General features: G+C 42.9%; 1 protein-coding gene across 3 annotated transcripts in view; it reads right to left on the reverse strand.

Annotated features, from left to right (window-relative positions):
* Positions 1-239: 239 nt before the first annotated feature.
* gdpd5b (glycerophosphodiester phosphodiesterase domain containing 5b) overlaps positions 240-23,316 on the reverse strand; it is a 65,438-nt gene continuing 42,361 nt past the window's right edge. For 2 of the 3 annotated variants that reach the window (XM_015341676.2, XM_015341679.2), the window contains exons 3-17: positions 20,871-20,974; positions 17,947-18,040; positions 17,601-17,660; positions 16,579-16,677; positions 15,703-15,796; positions 14,831-14,976; positions 13,341-13,423; positions 12,234-12,384; positions 11,434-11,655; positions 11,055-11,212; positions 9,479-9,626; positions 8,936-9,018; positions 6,024-6,038; positions 4,130-4,242; positions 240-3,515 (exon numbers count right to left, since the gene is read on the reverse strand). In XM_015341676.2, coding sequence (XP_015197162.2) covers positions 3,391-3,515; positions 4,130-4,242; positions 6,024-6,038; positions 8,936-9,018; positions 9,479-9,626; positions 11,055-11,212; positions 11,434-11,655; positions 12,234-12,384; positions 13,341-13,423; positions 14,831-14,976; positions 15,703-15,796; positions 16,579-16,677; positions 17,601-17,660; positions 17,947-18,040; positions 20,871-20,974 — 1,695 coding nt within the window. In that variant the 3' untranslated portion in view covers positions 240-3,390. The remainder of the gene's footprint in view (positions 3,516-4,129; positions 4,243-6,023; positions 6,039-8,935; positions 9,019-9,478; positions 9,627-11,054; positions 11,213-11,433; positions 11,656-12,233; positions 12,385-13,340; positions 13,424-14,830; positions 14,977-15,702; positions 15,797-16,578; positions 16,678-17,600; positions 17,661-17,946; positions 18,041-20,870; positions 20,975-23,316) is intronic. The other variant, XM_015341677.2, reaches the window with a different exon arrangement.

Below are 23,316 nucleotides of genomic sequence, written 5' to 3' on the forward strand. Positions count from 1 at the left end.
TCGAATCTGGTCCATGCAAGCAAACGGGGTATCCAGACATTTATCAGAAGATGCTATTCCCTTGCTTAGGGTCCCTCTCAGTGGATACTGCACTGCTGGAGCCCTGACTGGTGGAGTTACTGCAGGCTGCCTGCTGGGAAGTGACTGGTGGGCAGCTGCAGCAGGGTAATGCTGTCACAGTGCCCTTGGCAAGACAACGCGGGACTAACAGCTGCTGCCGCACAGGAAGGTCACAGAGGTCAAACTGGAAAATAATTTATTGCACCCATTGGTATCACGAAAAAAGCATTCACATACAACAATAAAAAAAACTGAAAAAAGTTCTGAGACTGATACAAACAGCACCTATTAGAGATAAATTGTATTAAAATTTGTATTCCACCCACTCAGCTAAATGCAGCACTCTTTTTCTAGTCTAACGAGAGTTTTCAGAGGCTCCTGGACTGATGCACACAGATGGCCAGGCTGTAGCTGCAGTTACACTGAATAAGACCTGCTCATTGATGGGAATTGAAGCCTGCAAGACAAAACCTGCATGGACACAGCTGAACTAATAAACCCACTCCAAAATGGAGATAAAACAATTTGTCAATGTTTATAAGGGAGGGAGGAGTCCATTGATCAAGTAGATAAGGTAAATCACTACTGCATGTGAAAGACCAGACTCGACAACAGCTGTGCCTCACAGCTTAAAAATGACTTGTTCTTCTGTTCCTTAGTCCCTTCATATAATTCCAGCAAACATTGGAACAAAAATGTCTAAAATGTTTTGTCCCATTTTAAATATTTCACTGACATCTTCAGCCGGAGTTGTGAAAAGATAACTGTGAGTAGGCAACTTGATTTCTACTACTTCAATCAACAGTGATGTATAGAATAGGGGTTACCAATCTTGTCCTGTAGATCAGCACCTGCTGATCTTTGTTGCAGCTGAACCTGTTAATTACATGCTTAAATTGACCTAACAAATTAGGATTGTTCTGCTTAGAAGTTTCAGTTGCCTATGAAACAGTAGTTAAAAAGTAACTCTGGACATGTTGAGGATCAACTAAATTACAAATTAATGGTTCAGTTGCATAACAGAACTCAGCTGGTACAAAAACCTGCAGATGTGGACGTCTAGGCTGGGAATTTTTATATCTGCAAACCCTGAAATAAAATAACTGATCTGCATTTCCCTTTAAGATTACATTTTTCCAGCTTTACCTGGAATGACTTATTGACCTTTCAAATAGGAACCAACCTCAGAAGTTAAAGTTAATACTGCAGTGCAAGCACAATAAATGAGAGCCCATCCCAATAGAGGGATGCATTTACTGTAAATGTTTAAACTGATTAAAAGGGAAATTGAAGAGCTTTGTTTTTAATTGCAATCCAGCCTTTTTTGTCAGCACAACAGTGAAATACTATTTCTTATACATTTAAAGTTCTTAAAAGAAATCAAAATGTAAGAACTACTAAAGTGATTATCTCCATTGGAGTTCTCTTAAAAATCGCTATCAGAAGACTGGGAAGCCAAACTGACAGTCAAAAGAAGATTAAAAACTATTACAATAATTTTACAAAATGAAATAAAAAATTAAAAAGCCAAATTGATTAGTGATGTTCCCAGCACATCTTTGACCAGCTTTTTGTGAATCTCAAAATACAAACCACATGTATACTAATTACTATAGCAGTGGAAGAACTGAAAATAAATTTTACTCCCAGACACCCTCTGGAATACAGCAATTTGCATGACAAGTGCAACGGGAGATCTCAACTCAAACTGTAATTAAATAAATAGGAAGGTCAAATTATCACAGCAGCTTCAGCTGTTCAGCTATAACTTCATATGTAAATTCTACAGACTAGACGGTGAGAGTACCGATGAACACTGAAATTATCACTTGGCAGTTTTATCATCACAGCCTTTCAGATCGTTTTGGCGAGTGCTCTTGAAACCTTAGAACAACAGAGATGGAGATGAAACTAAAGAAGCTGTAAAGTACAGCAAGTAAAGAAAACACACATCTGCTTCCTAATAGAAACAAGCAGGTGCAGTAAGCAGAGAGAGACCAGGCTTTGTGAAACAGCAGCGCAAACGATGCCACTGTAAAGGGCTGTAACTGGTGTGGAAGTGTCCCCTGGGACACACTGGGGTTTTTTACTGGCTACCAGCAATCACGCACTACAATGCTGGTGGTGAGGCAAAAGCCCCTTCCTCCTAATCTGCACAACACATTACAAGCATCACTGTGATAGTGTTCTTCAGAAACAGATTTAACAAAATGCAAAGTATATTGATTTCTGTATAGCTTTTCCACATTATTTAAAAATACTTTTCATTATTAGATGTTTTAAATCAAAATTTGGCCAGATTAAATATTTTATACTGTAATTTCTGTTTTGTACATTGTCTAATACATATTAATTTTCCAAACATCACTGGAGGAGTTAAAAAATAAAGTTCCATTATTAATATTTAATGCCCACCTCATTAATATTCTTAATCTGTGTACTTTCATTCTATGTTATAGTCACAGCTACTGTGCTTTGAATGGAACATGCCAAGAAACGGTCTTGTCTGGTTTCACAGCAAAATCTCACAATGACATTGTCAGGGACTTATCAAATGGAATTACATCACTTTGTCTACAGAAAGATTGAAACACCCAATTACTGGGGCACCTCTGTCTTGTGGCCTACTGTATGAAACCTCTGAACTCTCAGTCCAAGGAGAACAGCATACAAAAATGTTTTACACATCAACTATCCATATTAACAAAAGAATTCAAAGAAGGTTTCCTGAAGTCGCTGCGACAATTTCTACTCTTTATTTCTCCACTTTCTGTGGAGGTAAAGGTAAATCTATCAACTTGTGAACTAGTAACACTGAACCTTAGAAACCTTTTGAAGTTTGAAAAAACGTTCCAGTAGTTTCCAGTGACAAAACATTTCAATACTCACATGGGGTAAACTGCACATTGACAAAAAAATCCCATAAATCACAGTAAACAATCGAATGCCTGGCTGCGATTATATTCAAGTCACCCAGTGTGCAGGAGTCCAGCCTTGCACGACAGTGCAGAGTAAATCAACTGAAAAGGGAACATCAACTGGTCAAAAAGTCCCACCACAGGGGAGTCTCAGAGATGACATTCAGAGTCTAATAACAAGGGAGAGGAAGCCACAGATTTCATCAGTCTTCTCTGTGAGAAGTGCTCATAGTTCTCCAGCTCAACTCCACTTGAGGCTTCAACAATAAAAACAGGACTGTATTTACAGGTGTACGAAGCGGTGGGGTGGACCAGACTTTCCCACTGTCACAGCAGGCAGGCAGACAGTAGCTCGATGAAAAAGACAGGAGTCGGAAGTCTTGTCACTCTGAGGAAGTAAAGCGTTTCGTCGTCAGTGAACGTGCATCTTCAGTGAGGGCTGGTCGAAGGGGGTGATGGCCTCGTTGGCGTAGCCGTCGTAGCCATGGTCACCACACAGCGAGAGCTCCTCCGCGCTGCCAACGCCATTGTTGATTTCTGGAATCACCCGAGAGAGAGAAAGGGATCAGCCTACAGTGCGGCTAGGTGTGTGGCATTTCAGTTTCAAACTGTTCTTAAAAATCACAAAACCCATCCCGGGAAGTCATGCCTGAGAAAAGCTTTTATGCCAACAAGACGCACAAAAAAATGTATTTTCTCGGGAGCAGACAAAAGAGCCTGATTATCAGGCCTTCGAAAGAGCATCGGCGCTGTCCTGTTAAGAGCCCAGCACTGACATGACCAGGATTCACTCACCTTCTGAGCCTACATTACCAAAGCGCAACCCCAGAGTAAGGGGTGTGCTGCTCTCGGCTCCCAGTAAAGGCATGTGAAGGCGTCTCATGGGTGTGGTAGGGGGCGTGGTAGGAGATAAAATGGCAGGGAGCTGTGGGATGGAAGTTGTGGAGGAGGAGGAGGCCAGTCTGGCCGTGCCTCTCTTGTGGAACCGCTACGGTCGTTTACCTTTAGGAAATCCACAAGCACTCAGAAAGCATGCATGGTCAAGCATTTCGCACAAAAAACAGCAGCACATAAAAAGCAAACCTCCTCCAGGGGCTCAAGATAAACATTCACGGCAGAGAGCACATAGAGGCTCCCAGTAGTGTCATCACCTGAAAAGATGAGCTTCTCCTTCATGATATTCACATCCCGGCTGGACCTCCTCACTGCTGCACTCAGCATGATCTGCTCAGGGTTATAACTGCGGATGCTGCCCAGCCGCCACCTGCAACACGGCGCCAGATCAGTAAGCCGCTGCCACTTGTGCCTGTTCTGCACCCCCACAGGCGTTACAGGACATTATCTGGCTCTACGAAGTCTCTCATGCTTTCTCTGGGAGGATGATTTTATAAAACACCAGTCACGAGTGGCAGAGAGCTGCCGAGCCCCTCATGAATAAGCGGACGTAAATGACTGGATTAGCTACAGTGTTTCTTCTCTCTTGTGGTTCAGCTGAGTAGGAAACCATCATGCTCTGGTCTACTGATGACTGATAGTATGTTGTTAAGAACAGATAGTGTTTTTTTTTAGGCATGTCAACACTTCATAGAAGCAGTGGCTGAGCCAGAGGGATGAAACACTTTTTCATAACAAAAAAGCAAATAGTTTTATCCTTGGTAAAACAAATGTAGTTTACATAAATCACATTTTTGTATTACCCTTTATATTAAAAATGATTTTATTTCAAAGGGTTCAATATGGACATACAGTAAATGTTTAAAACTCATTAAATTGTTCTAATTGCTCTGTTGATAGGCTTTATAGACCAATCCACTAGAACAACAATGATTTCAAACATTTGTTTGAATGAACAAAAATGTACAGCAAAATGAAAAGCAATACAACATACGAACAATTTAAATCTACACCACAGAAAATAAGTTTTCAAACATGGAGAAAACTCTTGGTGAATGTTGAGCTGGAGTAACTCGAGGCAAAATAATATGTAAAGGAGAAAATAGAACACCTTAAATTATCATGTACAGTATAGAATAGGTACAGTAATGAACAGCCCGGGCAGGCAAACTGGAAAGACTCCCTTGTTTCGAATGAGGAGCATGCCTGGGCCAGCTCGTCTACTCTCATCACTGGGGTCCTCCTCTGTATCCACACTCCAAACAAGCATGCACAGAATGATTACAGATAAAGCTTTATCCGTTCCGACTTCAGCTTCAATAATATTGGACAAACTGGGCGTTTCCACTTTCACTTCTCTTGGAACCTGAAGTGAGGTCAACACATTTAACTTCATGTTTGTCTGGAGCGTGGCTTAACCCTGAAGACCTGCTTGAAAATACCAAAATCTCTGCCCCTGTTCTAATTCAATGCACTTTTTTCTTTTGGTACAACAGTCCTCATCTAACTGTGCCTCTAGAAGGTTTCAGTGCCTGTGTAGTGCAATCCACACCTGAAACTAACACTGATTCTGCACAGAACAAATACAAAAAAGCTTATAATTCATTATGTTAATCTCCCCCTCTCCCATGAAGTGGCATTCATACTGCTCTTTCTCAATTTTCATAACTTGCTTTCAAAACTCATCCTAATACATGGCTTGCTCTGAAAGGTGAGTGTGTTGCCCAATACAGAATATATTACAATAAGTAAAAGCCCAGTAAAGCAGTCCCCATATTTTGGTTGCTCTGAAAAGCATTAAAAGGTCTCAGTACAATGAACTGACTGACAAATTCTTCAAAGCAAGTAACATTCTAACATCTTTCTCATCTGGAACAGTACAGTTAATAGAGCTTCTGATGAGAAAGAGGCATTTCTGACTGGCCACTTGCGTGAGATGTCAAACTCTACATAGAAAAACCTCCTACACCCATAGGCAGCACAGCATTTGGAAGAAAGGCTAGAAGAGATAGCAAAAAGGAGCAAAGGATCAAGAAGCAGATAGAAAAGAAGAGCCGAGAAGGCTGGGAGAGGGAGGAAGAGGGTTGGTGAAGAAATTTGAGAGAGAGAAGAAAGGAGAGTGTCATGGGTCTGGAGAGGCGTGCCAGTTACCTGATCATGTGATAGCTGTGAGATGCCAGAATGCAGCACAGAAGAGGAGCATGCACACCAGTCAGAGCGGAAAGGAAAAGAACAAAACCAGGCAGAGAAAGAACAGAGTCAGTTTCTTCAACCACGACTGGCAGGCACAAGACACTTTGCCCAGATAGCCACCGCGGGCAAACGCCACAGCCCATCCCTGCTGCCTGGACTGGACAGGGCCCCCCACTTAGAAACACTACAGACAAGTGTGGGTTTTAATGGCCTGTGAACCCAGAAAAGTCTCACTCTTGTACAAACCAGCACCATTTATTACACCCACTGGGGTCCATCTCTATCAGGGGGGCATCATGTATTTCAGAAATTTTAAAAGTAAGGTGGGATTTTAATGACAAATTTAATTAAGAAGTGTTATGTACAGTAAATTATAACTGCATCACAGGCAGGATGACTGCCAGAAGGTCATGGACTAGTTCAACTAGTGCAATGTTGCTGCAGAACCCATCCATAATTCTTCTGGTTTCCATGATGTCCAGGAGCAAAATAGAACATGAGAACAATTAGGACAGGAGATCCCAGAGGAGACTAGTGTAGTGTGAGTCATGCTGTTCTAGGGTAGTGCAGCTTTTTCAATAACAGACCCGAGTGGCTGAAGATCGAGTGCTACTACCCCAACAGTAAGGACTTGTCCTCTACAGTGTAGTACTTATCCATTACGGTTCATGTGCCTCAGGTTTGTGACTGTACTTTGTTTCCAGTTGAGGGCTGAATGGATAGGATCACCTAGAGACTCAGACTCAGAGTTCAGAACTGAGCAAACTGAGCTTCTCCCAGAATTTCTACCATCCGTGTGCAGCTGGGAGGAGACCTCACTCATGAACTGCCTTCATAGAAAAAAATTGTTTGTCGGCTTAAAGGCTCAATGAGTTATATGATAAATTCTAAACAATACAAATACTTAATTTATCTATCTATGAAATAATCCAAGCTACCAGAAATAATGCTTTCCGATTTACATCATAAGGAAATGTTCTCGATGTTTTGCTTTTTCTGGTCACGTATTGGACCAAACTGCACTCCTGCAGCACTCTGAGGCTTTGCAGTAGATGAAATGAAGTCATTAAGGGTTTGCAGGACAACCATCTACGTATTTTATTCAGGAACAGAACTCATGTCAAGAGGCAAAACAAAGAAAAAGAAAGGGTCAAGGTTAAGAATTATTTACATTTCTGCTGATGCACACCTGGTGAGCAGCTCTTATCAGCATTTTATCTCAGACATCAACATCAGAGGAAATTTACCAATTTGGGGGGAATTTCATGTAATCTAGACAGCAGCATTTTCATGAAAAACTGGATGAACAGCAATGGATGTTACTTAAATTCCAGCTACGTATACCATGGAACATTTCAGGAAATCCCTCACCACTCCTCATCCAGCTACAGTGCTTGTTCCAGTGATATTCATGCCTCTTTCTCTGCCTGTCTCTCCAATTTCAGCAACTAAGGGGATGAAGCTGACAAGTGATGCTCTGTGCTGAGACTACAGAATATCTCATTTTAGGGTTAAACAACAAACATACTTTGGAATTTTACCCACAGAGTTTTTTAGCCATAAAACAATTTTAGTCATTCTGGCACATAAATGGTTAATATAGACTTCTAATTCCTCTAACTAAAATACTTATTCAGATTTGAAAAGTAGTACTTTTATAGGGTGATAAGGTTGTTCGATACTGGAGTCACACATTATTGAGTAATCAAGATCCACTGTACTGGCTGGTCTTTGTGCTCCTCTGCTTTCCGTCCTGCTCAGAAATCTGAGCCTTCAAGATACTTGTTCATGAAACCTGTCTTTTGGAGTTAACTTTTCCCTTCAGATTATGAGACCTTAAAAACACTGAACAATCTGAAATGAGAGTCTTACAGCCAGTCCACTGTTTGCTTGTTTAATTACTTTGTTACCAGTAAGTGAAGTGACTAAATAGTCAAAACTTCATTTTTATTTTATTTTGCTGTTTGAGGAGTTGAAGAAATACAAATCACAGACTGGCAGAGTGTGTTGTCAAAGCTACTGTGGGGAAACCCAGGAACACCAAGGCTCCTGCATGGACCAATGTCTTTCCCCAAGGAAGGGTCTCATAGGAAATCAGATAAGAGTTCAGGATGAAGTTTCTCCCCCCTTTGTTTGGAGAGCTGAAAACAATTAGATAGGGACAGCATAGGCACCATATTGAGATATGAAAATATACATCACTGAAGGAGGCCCCATCTCACAGTGGTTAAAATGCACATTTTTAGCAAGAAGCACAGCTTGCTCTGCTGTCTGCAAGTCCACAGGCACTTATTAAACAAAGATGGCACACTCCACTGCTTTAGTGAGCATCAGCCGAAGACAGGAGGATGGGGTGCGTTTTATTGCACTAGTGCATTCAGGACTGCTCCGGTTGGCATGTCAGAGCCAGCGCAGATATAAGGTGATGTGACTTTCGGCTGTTACGAGATCTATTTTGGGCAGAGAGCAAACACTTCACCCTGCATTGGAGGCCAATTATAATCGAGCTCAGTATCGCCAGAGGATGAATTGCAGCTCACAGTGGTTAACTCTGTGAGAGAACGAGACCCTGCACTAAGGCTGCTGCAGATGTCAAGACCAACAGAACTCTCCTGGAGATCCCACTAATTCTGCCCTGCCTTTGAAATGGACTTCGGTGCTTTCTGAGGCGTGTCCCCTGTAGGTCTCATTTTCTGAGACTCGTCTCTTCTCATCAGCAAAAATTTTGTACTGGAGAAACAGAACAGCAATAAGGTAAAAAAGCTGATGAGAAGTGGAGCCTTGGATTTATCGCAAAATTAGGGAGTTGTCATGCACATCCTCATATCTAGTATATCAGCTATCAAGCACAAAGAAAAGGTGGTACTTACTTCTGGAGTACAAAAATTCCTATTATTAAAGAAAACGAAACAAGATCCGATGTTATCCAGACCAGGCAGTATTCATCTGGAGTCTGCAAAAAGAAATAGAGCTGTTATCCTAAGATAAAGGACACTAGGTGTCAGTCTAACTTAAATAATATATAAATATCCTATATTGTAAGTACCTATAATATATATGCAACAGCGAGGGCTAAGCAAGCATCTAATGGTCTAGATCATAAAGACCGCTGAAACTAACAACCTATACAACGGCACTCGACATGAGTCAGCCTTTACCAGACCAAAATTATCTGCTGATGACCAGAAAAAAAATGTTTTGAGCACTGAGCCTTTCTTCTTCAATTTTCCAAAACCTAGAGGAGAATGAAGACTCTTTTAAGCACTTGCTATTTTCTAAATGATCAGAAAGTTGGACTCATACAAAGAATACAGACAGAGCACAAGAGGAAGTGAACAGTGCTCTAGCTACACATTGCCTGATTAAACCCCTGCAGGTCCTTGTGTTTGAACAGGAGTGCTCTGTTTCCTTACCATGAGCCAGATGGGATAAGGCACCTTTTTAAGAATGTGTGGGGCATCGGAAGAGACAGATGGCACACCACTGCACCACAGCACAGAGAACAGCCAGGGCTCGTTCACAGTGAAGAGATTCAGGCTGATGTTGGAAGCCGAGAACGCCCTGTTCAGGAACACAGAAACACCTTTTCATCCTGTTTTCATAAAGCCTAATTTTCTCCAGAAATCCATGAAAAGGTACCATACTTCGTTTATTTTTCCCCAATTCAATACCTTTGAGTAAATTTACTCCTACATTGGATGAACCACTTATAGTATAGCGTTGCTTTTAATTTATATGAATAATCAGGCGATTACATTTTTATGGATTCAGATGACACCAACTTGAAAAAACTTTTATAGTAAAACAAAATAGAAATGAATACTACATTTACAAGAAAGACAAAAAATAAAGCTATATAAAGAAATAAAAGCTGGAGTAACTTTGCAATTCAAATAGGCTTTACTTTTTAAATCCTTACAGAAACTTTTTAAAAGCAACAGTCTCACCAGTATAATTTTGTTCTTTTGATTTTAGCAATATCTTTAAAGTTCTAATGGCCAATTTCCCATTGTTTCTGTTTGAAATATTGTCATACAATTTTGGAGCTATAAGATAGCAGGAGCTCACTACCATGAGCACAGTCTTCCATTACCTGCCAAAGGCAGTGCTGCTGTCCACTGTGGTAGTGTGCACAGCGCGAGCAGAGAAGCAAATTACGTGACTCGGAAGCCTTCTCCCTTTTTTGCTTCAAGTCAATTTTTAAAATTGTAAACATGCATATTAATTTCATGTCATGAACACTTGCCAGAGCTTATGTCCAGCAAGATCTGGCACAAACGACTGTCCCTTGAGCTAGATGGGCAAATGGCCTCCTGTCGTTTGTAACATTTTGGTTTTTATGTCTGATAGTGCTTCTCTTCTGTATTGAGGTCATATGGTTACAGCACGCTGCTTGAAAACAAATCCACAAATGTTTTATATCGGCAAATGTGTTTCAGTTGCACATTCAGGGTTGTCAGCTGATGAGTCAAGTTCTGCACCGTGCAGTTCGGCTGAAACTTGCATAACAGACAGCTGAAAGTTGAATTACATAACATCTGAGGCTTCCCACTGATTCACAGCTCAAGTGTATTTCTAAGAGAGCTTGGTAAGCCATATGCAAAGCAAACAAGGCTTTCATAATTTATAGAGTAGCAATGTTTTGCAGAATCAAATGCATCAAAATGGAAGATTGGGTCCAGATAAGACCTAATGCATCAGAAGCCTGCTGAGTTTTCTTAGTCTTGATTTAAGGATTAAAACTCCCATGTTGCTGCAAAACAGGAGACCTGCAGCCACAAGGTAAGTGGTGGGAGGTGAAGATTAACTTGGGGCTAAAGCCTGTGATTTTCTATGCCGCAACCCGTCACCTTCACAGAGGTGGGGGGGGTTTAGTTTCCTTAGTTTGTCTAAAGGTCCCTGAAGCAGTCCATCATTCCTTTCACATCTCTGCTTTGCTGGCTGGGCACATCTTTCCAGGCCCTGGGGAAGCCAGGAGCGTGAGCTCACCTGATTTCCCGAGGGCTGGCCTGGTTGTAACGCAGGCTGAGCTTGACGATGCCTTCCTGCCGCAGTGCCTCCACAGACGCCTTCACTGCCGAGGTCTGCTGGAGTCCTGGCGCCATCCGCCGCACCAGCTGTCTGTCCGTGTGCGGTGTCCACATGACCTGGAGAGGAGCACACCTGCAGTTTACCACCCAGATCCATTAGCTGCTCACTTCCAAGCCAGGCTGGACGTGCTCAGCAGCCTCAGCGGCCTCCTCTCGCTTGTTACCTTCCTTACATTCACTGTCCAGTGTCAGCAGACCTACCACTGCGCAGGGCACACGATAATGTGCGGACGAGGAGGCGAACGCTCACGGGCGGCTGGTCGCCGGAGGTGCCTCACCAGCTCCTGCTGTATTCCGGACTGCAGCACCGTGTCCAGGGTGGCGTTGATCCAGCCGTCGTGGAAGGGGTGCTCCTCGGGGGGCCGGCGCAGGGTGAGGAGCACCGATCTGTTGTTCCTCGCTGCCAGCTGCAGCAGTTCCCTTAGGGAGCAAACGGACTGGTTGTCGGCCTGAGCCAAGTCCTTCTGGGAGAGCTGGTGCGCCGTCCAGAAGGGGTCGTCCTGGCAGACGGAGGCGGAGGACAGACAGACAGGAAGAAAGAACAACCGGAGTCTTAAATTCGTGCTTTTATGTCCACTGACCACTAGAGGTCTCTAGCGTACAGTTTTTTTTTTCCAGTAGTTCTTAACGGTCCTCTATTAATTGCTGCTCATCTCCATTATGAACGTGAGAAGGAACAAATAAAAGAACAATATTTGCTAAACATTTCTATACTTTTGTATTTGTGATGTTTGTGTTTAGCTTGAAAAAACAATCCTGCTGTGTTGTGATCTCGGGCGTCCCGAGGGCAAATTCCGCAGTAACAGGCTGCCGCTGAGAAGAGTCCTGCCAAGACTCACCCAGCTGTTACAAAAACTACTCGATACAGTCAAGAGCACTCATGCAAAGATAAACCATTGCCAAAATGAACATGAAAACTCTGTAAATATCATGTGATTTATGTGTACAATTTTAACAACCCTCTACTGGTAATTTTCTATAACTTCATTACACCACGTTGCAAACCAAGAGCTCTGCAGTATTCCGAAAATGAAAACTATGGAAGAAGTCCGGCACAAAGGGAGGCCGCAGGTGGTACCTTCAGAAACCACTGTCCAGCGTTAAGAGCCTTCAGGTCAGTCCAGTTGAACATGGCGGCGTCCTCGAACTGCCTCTCGGGGAAGACCCACTCCACGTTGGTGGTCCTCCTCAGAGTGCGGTCCCGCATGAGGAAGGGCACGCCGTCCAGGCTGCGAGACAGGACACGCGAGACTGCGGCTTCCACTGCCGAACTCGACCATGCTCCACTCCGCCCCGACCCGCCCACCACACCACCCCGGACAGAAACCTGAGCCTATTCTCCATACATCTGAGTGAAATAAAGGAAGGAACCCATTTTATTACAAAGCTATTAGAAAATACTGGGCAAAGCTCTTTTTAGCTTCTTGGCTGGTTTCAACAGCTGATGAAGTCTGAAGAACTAGGCTGTCCTTAATGTTAAGGAGCGATGTACTAAACACATAGAAACAACTGTGCATGAACAGCACTTCAGTCATGGGAACATCTGGACACACTTCCTGGAGAGCTCCCGGGACCCCAACATGCCTGTGTTTTGCTCATTTTTTATGTCATCTACCACTAGCGCAAGGACGAGAAGCCACTGTTAGTTGAATATGCACTCGATGAACTTTCACATCTTACACCACCCACGTGCGGCACACACTGCCCATTAGACACCAGTATGTCCTGTCAAACACGCTCAGTCGAAACCAGCTCTAGAACATCCTTGAATAAGGCAAGTGCAGCTTCATATAATGCAACGCAAATGTGAAAGGAGATCAGAGATTAAAGTTACGGTGACAATTACTTGACACAGAGTCGACCTGAAGACGGATGGGTCTCTGAAGAGCCCATCGTCGCCAGAGCAGACAAGCTCTTCAGCTCATCTTATCTAGCCCCCTCTGTGCATGTCATTGTAGTCTTTTGGCCAGGGAGCCCTTGTCAGACGGTAGCTTGTGCATTCCTTTGTGAAAACACAGAAACACAGGCTGAGAGGCACCTGACGGTGCCTGACCTGCCTCTGACCTCCCACTCGACTGGCAAGCGTCCTCGCACGCTGCCCATCCCCCTATCGTTTTCCTTCCCACTTGCAAGTCGGTCCCCGGAGGGAGGCGGAACAGCCCCCTGCCGAGGCGCAGCTCATTACCTGATGGTCACGTCCACCTCCCATCCCCTGACCTTCTGCTGCAGGGCCTTACGGAAGGACATCAGCGTGTTTTCTGGAGCAAGCTGAGTCAGAAAAGAGAGACAGTAAGGTCACCCACAGAGTTCTGCGCTTCATGACCCCACAAGTACTTTGCTGCGATAAGGTGGAATCCTTACCCTTTAGTTGAAATGTCATTTTTTCCCCACATTATTTTATTAGCTGAACGTCAGAACCATCCAAGATCTTGCAGTGTAAATTCGAACATCAGTCCAAAATGAAGTTAAAGTACTCGTTACCATAAACCAAGAAGAAATCCAAGTACAGAGGTGGTATAAATCATGAATTGATTCATGAAGAATATAGGCCTTTGGTTTCTGAGACTCCAAGATACCACAGATTTATGCAAGCACAAGAACTGCATAATATGAAAGATGACAATGAATACACAAACATGAATAAAGTAGAATGTCATACATATACAAAGCACAATTAAGCATCATATTCTTAATTTTTTCTTGACAGACACGGAATCTATGTGAAAAGTTTTAATGATTAAGAAGTGAGCATTCTAGCTCACTCCGCTATTCTATACCCACTTCGAAGTGATAGATGATTCAGGGACTGCAAGGACAAATCACGGCAAGAGATTGATCCACTTGTTTGACATGGAAATACCTCGATCAACAAGCCCTTCCCAGGTAGGATGGAGCTCAGATGGAAATATTGCAAATCGGCAGCTTGGTTATAAAATTCCATGGTTACAAAGACAGCCGATGCATCAGAAACTCCTGCAGGTGACATTAAGCTATAAACGTGTGCGAATGTTATTTACTGTAGGTGTGATTGCACTCTAATTCTGTCTATCATTTCACCCATGGCAACTGGAGAAAAGGCACAAAGCAGCAGTATTGCAGATGAAACAGGAATAAACCAACTTAATGAGTGATGTCTGTCTTTGCTCCTTGCCTGTTGAGGGGCTTTTAGACGTTATTCATTTTCCTTCTGGCTAACCCCTTTCAACACAGATTAGTTAAAACAAACACTGAAGAGCAGATGTAAGTTTAGGATTCTGAATTCCCTGAACCCCCACCAGGCCAGAATGCCTTGAGAAATCCTCTGAATTTTTCACACTTAAAACAGTAAAGATGTTTTTTTCATCATCACTTAGACCCTAAAAGTATTGTTACATCCAAAACTAAAGACAAGTATTGCATTACAGTAAGTACAGCCTGTCTCACACACTTCTACCTCTCTGCTATCTGTAGCCTCTGCTTCCTAAAGAGTCATGATGGTCTCAGATTGTGTAATTGGACTCTCGGTCCAGCAGAAGAGCACGGAGCCCAGGACAAGGGGGAACACAGAGGCTTCACAGGGAGGCAGGGAGGACCATCCGACAAAACCACTGGTCCCCACTTTTTAACATTTGGAAAAACAACAACTCCCCATGATCAAGGCATTCCCCCGCTGAATTGCTGTGCCAGGTTACCCACCATTGGAGCTCCTCGACGGCCAATGACCTCAGGCCGAGGAGACAGGCTGCTTCTCTCCATCAGGCAGGGAGAGGTGATGGCAAGGGGCACCAGGTAGAGAGCCAGCAGGGCACACGCATAGACAAGTAAAAGAACCGCCTGGAAACCTGTGGAGCGAACACAGCATCTGTCCCATCACTCCTTCCTGGGACAGCCACACCCACCCCAAGTGACAAAATCAGATTTTAACAAAGCCTGCTGAAAAACATTTGGCAACTTCAGACCCTCAGGAACCAGGGCTCACCAAACTGTAATGTGCAATGGCTACTTAAAAAAGGCAAATCAATTTAGATTAATACATTACATGCTATGCACTATGTCTTCATTTTAAAACAGCACCCAGGTAAGAGAACTGTTTCCCTGACTCATTGTGTCCTGACCCAGGACAATGACAGCAGCATCTGGACTGTGGGAGAGAAAGTTTCCCAAGGTCGTTATCTAAGGTTAGATTACGTGTTACAGATAGAGTAGCGGAAAACATCCACCTCTGCCCTCTGGGAGTGCACTGGAATTCTTCACGGCTTTTCAGCAAAGTGACAGACATTAACAAAGGACTAGGGCAGACTAGCTCATCATTTCCAACCCCCTACAATTTAATTATACCATAAAAATTCCTTAAGACCTTAAGTCTCTAATTGGAAGGATAACATGTTTGGAATGGTTCTCTTTTTTGAAACATGCAATAATAGCTCTTCAAAGAAAGACACTTAGATTGTATACTGCAACTTGCCATGAAGTGCAACAACTTGACACACTTGCCAATGTTTTATAATAACAATTTCCACTTGGTTTTACATAGCGATATTTGATCACTGTGGTCAAGAGGTACTTACCTGTCTTCTCTGACCGGGCAAACTGCCCCGCCACCAGCCATGCCAGCACTGTCATCACGGCCAGGGCCCCTATATGCAGGAAAGGGCCTTTTGCCTGCAGACATTGAAATAATGAGGATGAGTACTTTTTTTACACCCTCTGCATTATCCGAGCATTGAAGATAAAAGTCATGAAGATAAGTCAGAAAGATTGGAGGAATTTTCAAGCTGATATTGCACTGCATAGTGATCTGTGCCGTAATCTAATTACGGAGAGGAGAAAACATCTACTTCTGCTCATCGCAGCAAAGTTGACACCATATGGCATCTCCACTCTTGTTTTCGGACTTCAGAGCCAAGAAGGACTGCATACCATCTGTTGTCTATAGATATCTCCCTCACACACAGCAACTGTCATCATCGCCAAACCACAGACTCTGCTGGCAGTTCTTCCACGATCCAGCCACGCTTGGAGAACTGGCAGGGTCTGAACTTGTTCCCCTGGGTAACAGTGCAGAGCATCACCCCCTCAGTCCCAGAGAGCCACAGGGGCTGCTGGCTTTCCTCATGTTTCAGATCAATTTCACTCTTGACTGATTTGGTCTGAATGACAGCTTAAGTCGCCTACAAGCTCGAGTCCCCCATGAGACCTGCAGGACCTGGAGCGAGAAGAGTTGCTGTAGGTGAAGCTGGAAATCTCATGGTTAAATGGAAAATGGTTCAGGGATAAGATCTGGAGTTCCTTCTGTACATGGCTGGGTGGGGGAAATTACATAGCTGTATCTAGAAACTAGCTGAGAAAAAACTTTCTTTTACCGCACTGAATAAATGTGGAGAGATTGTAGCTCACATCTGTCCAATACAGAACAAAGTGGAACAGAACTACCTTTTGCTCACCTGCAAAGAGATGAGGACAATATCCCACTCCTCCCTCCACAGCTGCTCCACAGACATCACCGCTATCACAGTGGTCACCAGCACAGCTGTCACTCCAATCTGAAGCGCAAGAAGACCGTGACATGTTTTCCATGTTTGACAGTTTTGCAAGTACAGACAAGAAAACAATCACAACTAGTTTACACCTGTCATTTTTTCTCAGTAGAAAGCAAATTTATAAAGCTTATATTTCTTGTGAAGACTAAGAGTGTTTGGGGTTTGACGGGAAATACTACTCTTTTACCATAGTGTAATTGAGACAATTATCAGATATGGGATAACAGTGTGGTTTGGTAATTTATCAGTTCCATTGAGATCGCAAGCTACCCATCTAATCCAAACAGCTTTGAAGGTCACGGGAGTGAAACAGCACCCCTCCCTGCAGACAATCTTTGAAAAATCCATAATCAAACAGGCAGGAAAAATTATATCAGATCCTTCCCACATTCTCAACTCTGAATACAAACTTCTTCCTTCTGGCAAACGTTTTAGGGTTCACAAATGCAAGTCAAACGGATACAAACATTCCTTTGTTCTACTAGCCCTTAAAGCTGTCGATGCAAATGGCAAGGATAAACACAATTTTTTACTTTCACAATCCACTTGTGTGCAATGTTTTGTAATGTGTTATAGATGTGCAGTAGAGTGATGTGTAATGTTTTGTGTGCATTATATTTAAATGTACAGAAGTGCTGTGTCTCCACAAAAAACATCCCTCAGGGGACAATAAATCTTATCTTAAATTTGTTGCACAGAAAAATACTTCAAGTATTTCAGCTGGCACTTTTTATTGAATGTGACAGTTAATTATAGAGTTATTACATAACTAATGTATAAACTTTATTTGTGGCATTTTATTTCAAGGGTAATCAAGCTGACCCAATATACAGTATTGCACTGGGACAGCTGTCAGGGGAAGCAGAAAGACTCAGAGCTGGAAGAGACGCATGGAGGCTGAAGCTCAGCAAACCGCTCGAAATTACCTTGTGGAGCCAGTGCAGGTTCAGCTGCTGTCCCACCGCCACATGGCACAGCGCTAAAACCTGAAATACAGTTGAACAGAATTTGTCGGGATTCATAAAAACAAATCTGTCCAAGAGACCACATGTACTGCAGAGCCTACTAATACTGGGCCTGTGAGTTCCACTTCTGTCTCTGCGATGCCACTCGATTAAAAACATTTTTACTGTGCTTTTGTGCACTTGCAGATGGGAATTTGGTGCCTAGCATGCTAATGCTTTATTGCTCTCATAAAACCTGGTGCCTAGTCAGTGACAGGAAAAAACATCTGTAAACCTGTTACTGTAAATGTTTGATTAGCAGGCTTACCATTAGAAAGACAATGTACATGAAGCCAGCAGCTGTTGCGGCAAGTATTGGGACTGATCCATCGCTCCAGTCCCCTGATCTGTTATATAAAAACCTGCAAGAAGGATCAGAGGGATGCAAGGAGTCACACAAGACTGTCTTTTCTTCACGTGCCAGCTTGTCTATGACGAGAACACAGAAATATCTGCTTGACAAGTTCACAAACTCATCAAGTTTATGATAGAAATGCAGGACTAAAACAGGAACAAAGTAATCTTCTTCTGTGAATGCTGAGGAGATCACAGAACATCAATGTATTTTAACGATGAAGATGATCGTGATGGAAGAAAAATGATTCTGGCTCACACAGGCTTTTAGTGGAGCATGAGCAGCCACTGCAGCCCAGTGTCTGAAAAGCACTGCTAGTGTCTCTAATTGCATAACTGTCCTGATTAGCGACTCAGAGCTGTGACATCTGAAGGCCTTGCTGTGAGGGCAGAGTGCTACTCAATGAAACACAGGGCTTTGTATCTTGTTGGAAGGACGTGGCTGAGATCCCTCCTGTTCCCACAGTGGAGGTGGTCCACTGAGGAATTCAGAAGACAGGAGCTCCGCACAGTAAGACTGACCTTGAGCAAAAATTGCAAGGGGCTTTCACGACACCTGCATCTGAGAGCAGCTGGAAAAGCTGAAAGGTTCAGAACTTATTTGAAACTTAATTTTAAGAAGAAAAAAATAAAACAGATCTCGGAAATCCCTTTGAGATTAATCACATCCAAAGCAAAACTACAGTATCATTACTACTAACATGTTTATAGAATAACATATGTTTATAGAATAATCTTGGCCTTGAGTCACTATAACTCAATTTTGGAAAAACAAGAAAAAAATAAAGTGACTTTCCCCCCCTCTTCACTCAAGGGAGGTAGATATTAAACTTTCTTTCAGCTTTGTTTTTACATCAGCAATCTAAAATTATGTAATGAGCAGAAAATTCACAGGTTTGGGGAAAAATAGCATTATGCTTGTTTGTAGTATCAAATATTAAAATAATTCTGATAAGGAAGGAAAAGCAGTACATTTTTGTTGGAAGTACACGCTTCACTATTATTCTGAGACTCTATTAATCTCACTGACACAGCCACCTGCACCCTGTGACTTGTGGGCACAACATTTCAATGAAAGGAAAGCGGAGACCTGATATTGGTGCATCAGTCTAAAGTCTGCAAGCCAGTAATCTATCCTGGTCCGTTTCCTCTGTGTCCAATAATTTCTGTGTCTCGGTATTGGTTCTGTGAGGGAATGTTATGGTCCCTACACAAATAACAGTCAGATTCTCCTGGGTTTTCTCGGAGTGCTCTGGTTTCCTTCCAGAGACAGGCTGCCTGGGGTGGACAGGCCACAGTCTGTGGTCTTACTGGCCTGCGGTCCTGTCTAGGGTGTGAGTGGATAAGCACTCTCCGTGAAGCCTTGTGCCCGAAGAATATTTGCTTCCCATCTCACTTACATTTACTGAAAATTCAAAACCAAAACACAGACATGAGAGGACTCACTGCCACCATTTAAAAAAAAAACAGACATCTTGAAATCCAGCTCACCGGACTAAAGCACAAAAGCAATGAGAAACAGAACTGGGGGGTGTTGCCTCGATCACTTGACAGCCCTGCAGAGTGGGGCTTGCGAGAGGCTGCACAGCACAGTCAGCGCACAGGACAGGAAGACCTGGCGCCGTGGGGCCTGCGGGGGCTGCACTTGCATAGAGCTCAGCTCAGCTCCCTCTTCCTGTGGGGGCATCAATATTTTATTTTCTGAAGAGCCGAGACAGTGGTCCTCCTGTTATTATACTGTACTTTGTTCATTGTTCAGTGTGAAAGAGGTGCAGACTGAGTGTGTTTCCTTTCTTAGGCTGGACTGGACTCCCTCTTTGCCTGCAGCCCTGTTATAGAGGTTAGGAATCACAACAGTTTTCTTTTACAAGTGTTCAAGACTTCCAGCATAATTCTCCATCCCCAAAGAGCTCGGCGAAGAAAGGCACACCGCCGCATGCAAGACAAGCGTTCCAGCTCAATAGTACACGCATAGCTGGCTGGAGTGTTTCGATGAGCTGCGCGTAGTTTTAGTAGTACTTATGGAGATCATTCTGCTTTAGAGTGCATTCAAACTACGGGGAGGCAGCCAACTCCACCTCCGGTGCAATATTTACCAAGCGGCTCTGCTGTGCCTCTTTTCGTTCAAACAAAACTCACCGCCAGCCATTAACAGGACTGAAATAATATCAAGACTGCCTCAACAGAGTTCAAGAAAGGACCAGTTTTTCAAGATTCAACCAAACTGGCTTCAGTTAAACAGACTCCATAAGCAGAGTGTCCGTCCTGTGTTTCAATACTTATTGACAAATTGTCTTCATGTATGCTCCTGGACACCAAATCAACTTCCACTGCCTGCAATAGGAATGCTTGGGGATGTGAAATGAACCCACTTCAATCTCGGGGCAACAGATTTTGTCTGATCAAAATTTTTTTGTGCGTGTCTTTTGACTTACAGATTATTTATCTGTTATTAAACAAACACTCTTCCTGGATATTTTGCTGTACATAAGTGGGGACAAATGCCTGAAAGATCAGCTTTCCGGGCAGCAGATCCACATGCAACCACAGTAATGAGGCAGAATGTGCACTTTCTGCTTCACAGGGAGGGATGACCTTAGCAGCCCCTGCCACGACGGGCCAACATGAAAGCTGGTGGTTGAGATAATGGATCATGTTTTCACACAAAACAGACCAAACAACCCTGCCCATGTCAACATGCCCGCAGAACTGTACAGTTTATTTCCCTTGTACCAACTCCAAAACCCACTACTGCCCTCCTGCCACCATATACTCCTTCAAACAGTCTCTTTTCAAGCAGGGGCAGAAGAGCTCTCAGGAACCCTTTCCAGTACTCACCAGTTGAACTCATTGTAGTCGTTGTGGGCCTCCCACCAGAAATAAAACCAGACCAGCAGCAGGAAGAAGGTGCAGGAGAGAATGAGGAACCACATGCGCTCCCACTGAAAGACAGCAGGCAGAGACACTGCAGTTAGCAATCCGGAAACACGAGGAGGAGAACAGCAAAAATAAGCATGAGGAATTAAATGCATTGAAGGATGACAAGTACAAGGAATAATACCTATATAAATCAGACTTAACACATTCAATGTGTTGTGCACGATTACATAACCTTTAGGTCAGGACTGAAGTCTGCAGATTCAACAAAGCTTTAACATAATTTTTGGGAGGTTATATTAATATCTTCATGCTAATTACATCTCTGGTACTCCCAGAAAGGCCCTGTCCTTTTCACTGTCCTGCTCTCAATCTCACTGCTGAACACCAGGTCATGCATGTTAAGAAAAGGAAACGTCCAGTTCGGTGGCATTTTGTTTCTCAGAAGGACTCATGTCACACTCTTGATGATGATGTGGATAAAATAAAGATCCGTTCTCATAGTGAATTTGGACAAGGCTGCAGCATAAATAAAAAATAGATAATGTGATTACATAAAAACTCCTGTGTCTGGTGGTTTTTGTTCCAGGTGGGCCCTTTATCAACAGTGCTAATTGCTGCCATTGTTGATCTGCTGGTTTAGGCTTTTTAAAATCTGCTTTCAGATGAGATTTGTAACTGGCATGAGCCGTGTGCTAATGAGTGAATTTCAGGACTGCTCTCATTCAGGCATGCAGCTGATATATTCGACTGGAGTGGAGGAGAAAGACCAAAACTGTCTCAGTGGCGGAGGTGCCATTCCCACCTGCCCGTTCATCAACAACTGGTCACTTCTTAGGAGCTGTTTAGTCAGAAATAAGGGAGAAAATTCCTGATTAGTAAATTCCCATTCTGAATGCTGAAGTTGTTGGAAATAATGTGCTCTAACTGGGGCATTGTTTTCAAACCAAGGGCCAAGTGCAGAAAAGGTCTAAACCAGAGCAGCAGATGACTTACAGCCACAATCAGCATTGGGGATTAATGGCACATCTGGAATAAAAAAGCTCCAAGACCAGTATTGAGAACTACTGATCTAAAGGGTTAATGATTTGCTCCACTCCACACACAGCCTGGAGGACAGTGATGAATACATATAATGCCACAACTTTATATACTGTACACACATAGCACTCCAGAGCATAGATCTCTCACAATCTTATCTCAAACACAAATGTTTCATAACTCATAGGTCATGTACAGGTTACATGGAAGTTCTTAAGAACAGAATCTTTTTATGACAACTGTACAGCCCCCATAACTCAATAGACTGGTTCCTGGAAATTGCCACTTGTGTAAAATATTTTAAATCTAACCCTAGGACTAAACTGTTCCTGTCCACAAATTAAAAAAATATTCGTAAAAATTATGGACTGTTTAGTATTCTATGCTTTTAAAACATTTTTGAATGGACTGTATTATTCTATTAATTCAGCCCTTAAAAGCCCCATGGGAGCACACTATCGCTACAGTAGGTATGGGCCCTAGCAACTTGCTTTTACAGCAACTGCAAGGTTCAAATAACTGGAATCACTGAAAAGTAAATTCTAAAAATTAATTTGCCATTTCCCTTATTGTCATGTATGTGTGCGCCAAAGAGAATATGATATTTAGATGTTCTGCATACCACACCCATAATAAAGAAACAAACTGACAAGATTGTCTTTGCAGGCTTTTGCTAGAAGCTTTGAGCCTTGAGGACACCTTCCACAGCCCAGTTCCAGACTTCATCATGTCAGTCCTGCTTAGCATGATATTGCAACAACTGCTGAAGCTCTTGCTTCAAGGTCTGAGATCATAAAAGCAACTTTAACTCCTGCAGCTTGAATGTATCCTGCATATGGACATAGTGCTATATGAACTGGTTCAATTTTTCTATTCCCTTCATCTGAAAGGAGCACCAATACATACAGAACGCAATAGAAAGGACAGCATTTGAAGCATTACTGTACAGTATCATATGTACCCCCTCCTGTCACGAACACAACAAAGTTCAAATTCAGTACTTTACACTTGTTCGGTAGACTACCTAGAAAACAAAAACTCCACCACATGACTTTGTGTTATTTTCAGATATAAAAGGTCATGTTATCATCTAGAAAATTACTATTGACAGGCTGAAGGTGTCTGAGCCAGAGGTTTGCCATCTCTCATAGTACTCATTCAGACATTGATCCTACATACCTTTAGACTCACTGCCTCATACTGGAGCAAACTGCACCTTATTCTGCAAGACCCGTTTGAATAAGGAAAGCCATCTGCATAGGGAACCAGAAGCTGAGGTTTGCAAGGACAACTCAAGACAAGCCTTGACAACATGACAACACTTGATTTGATCAGAAAACAAAATCCACCAAATTTAGCACATATC

Source organism: Lepisosteus oculatus, chromosome 5, assembly GCF_040954835.1.
Source record: "Lepisosteus oculatus isolate fLepOcu1 chromosome 5, fLepOcu1.hap2, whole genome shotgun sequence".
Classification (NCBI taxonomy): Eukaryota; Metazoa; Chordata; class Actinopteri; order Semionotiformes; family Lepisosteidae; genus Lepisosteus; species Lepisosteus oculatus.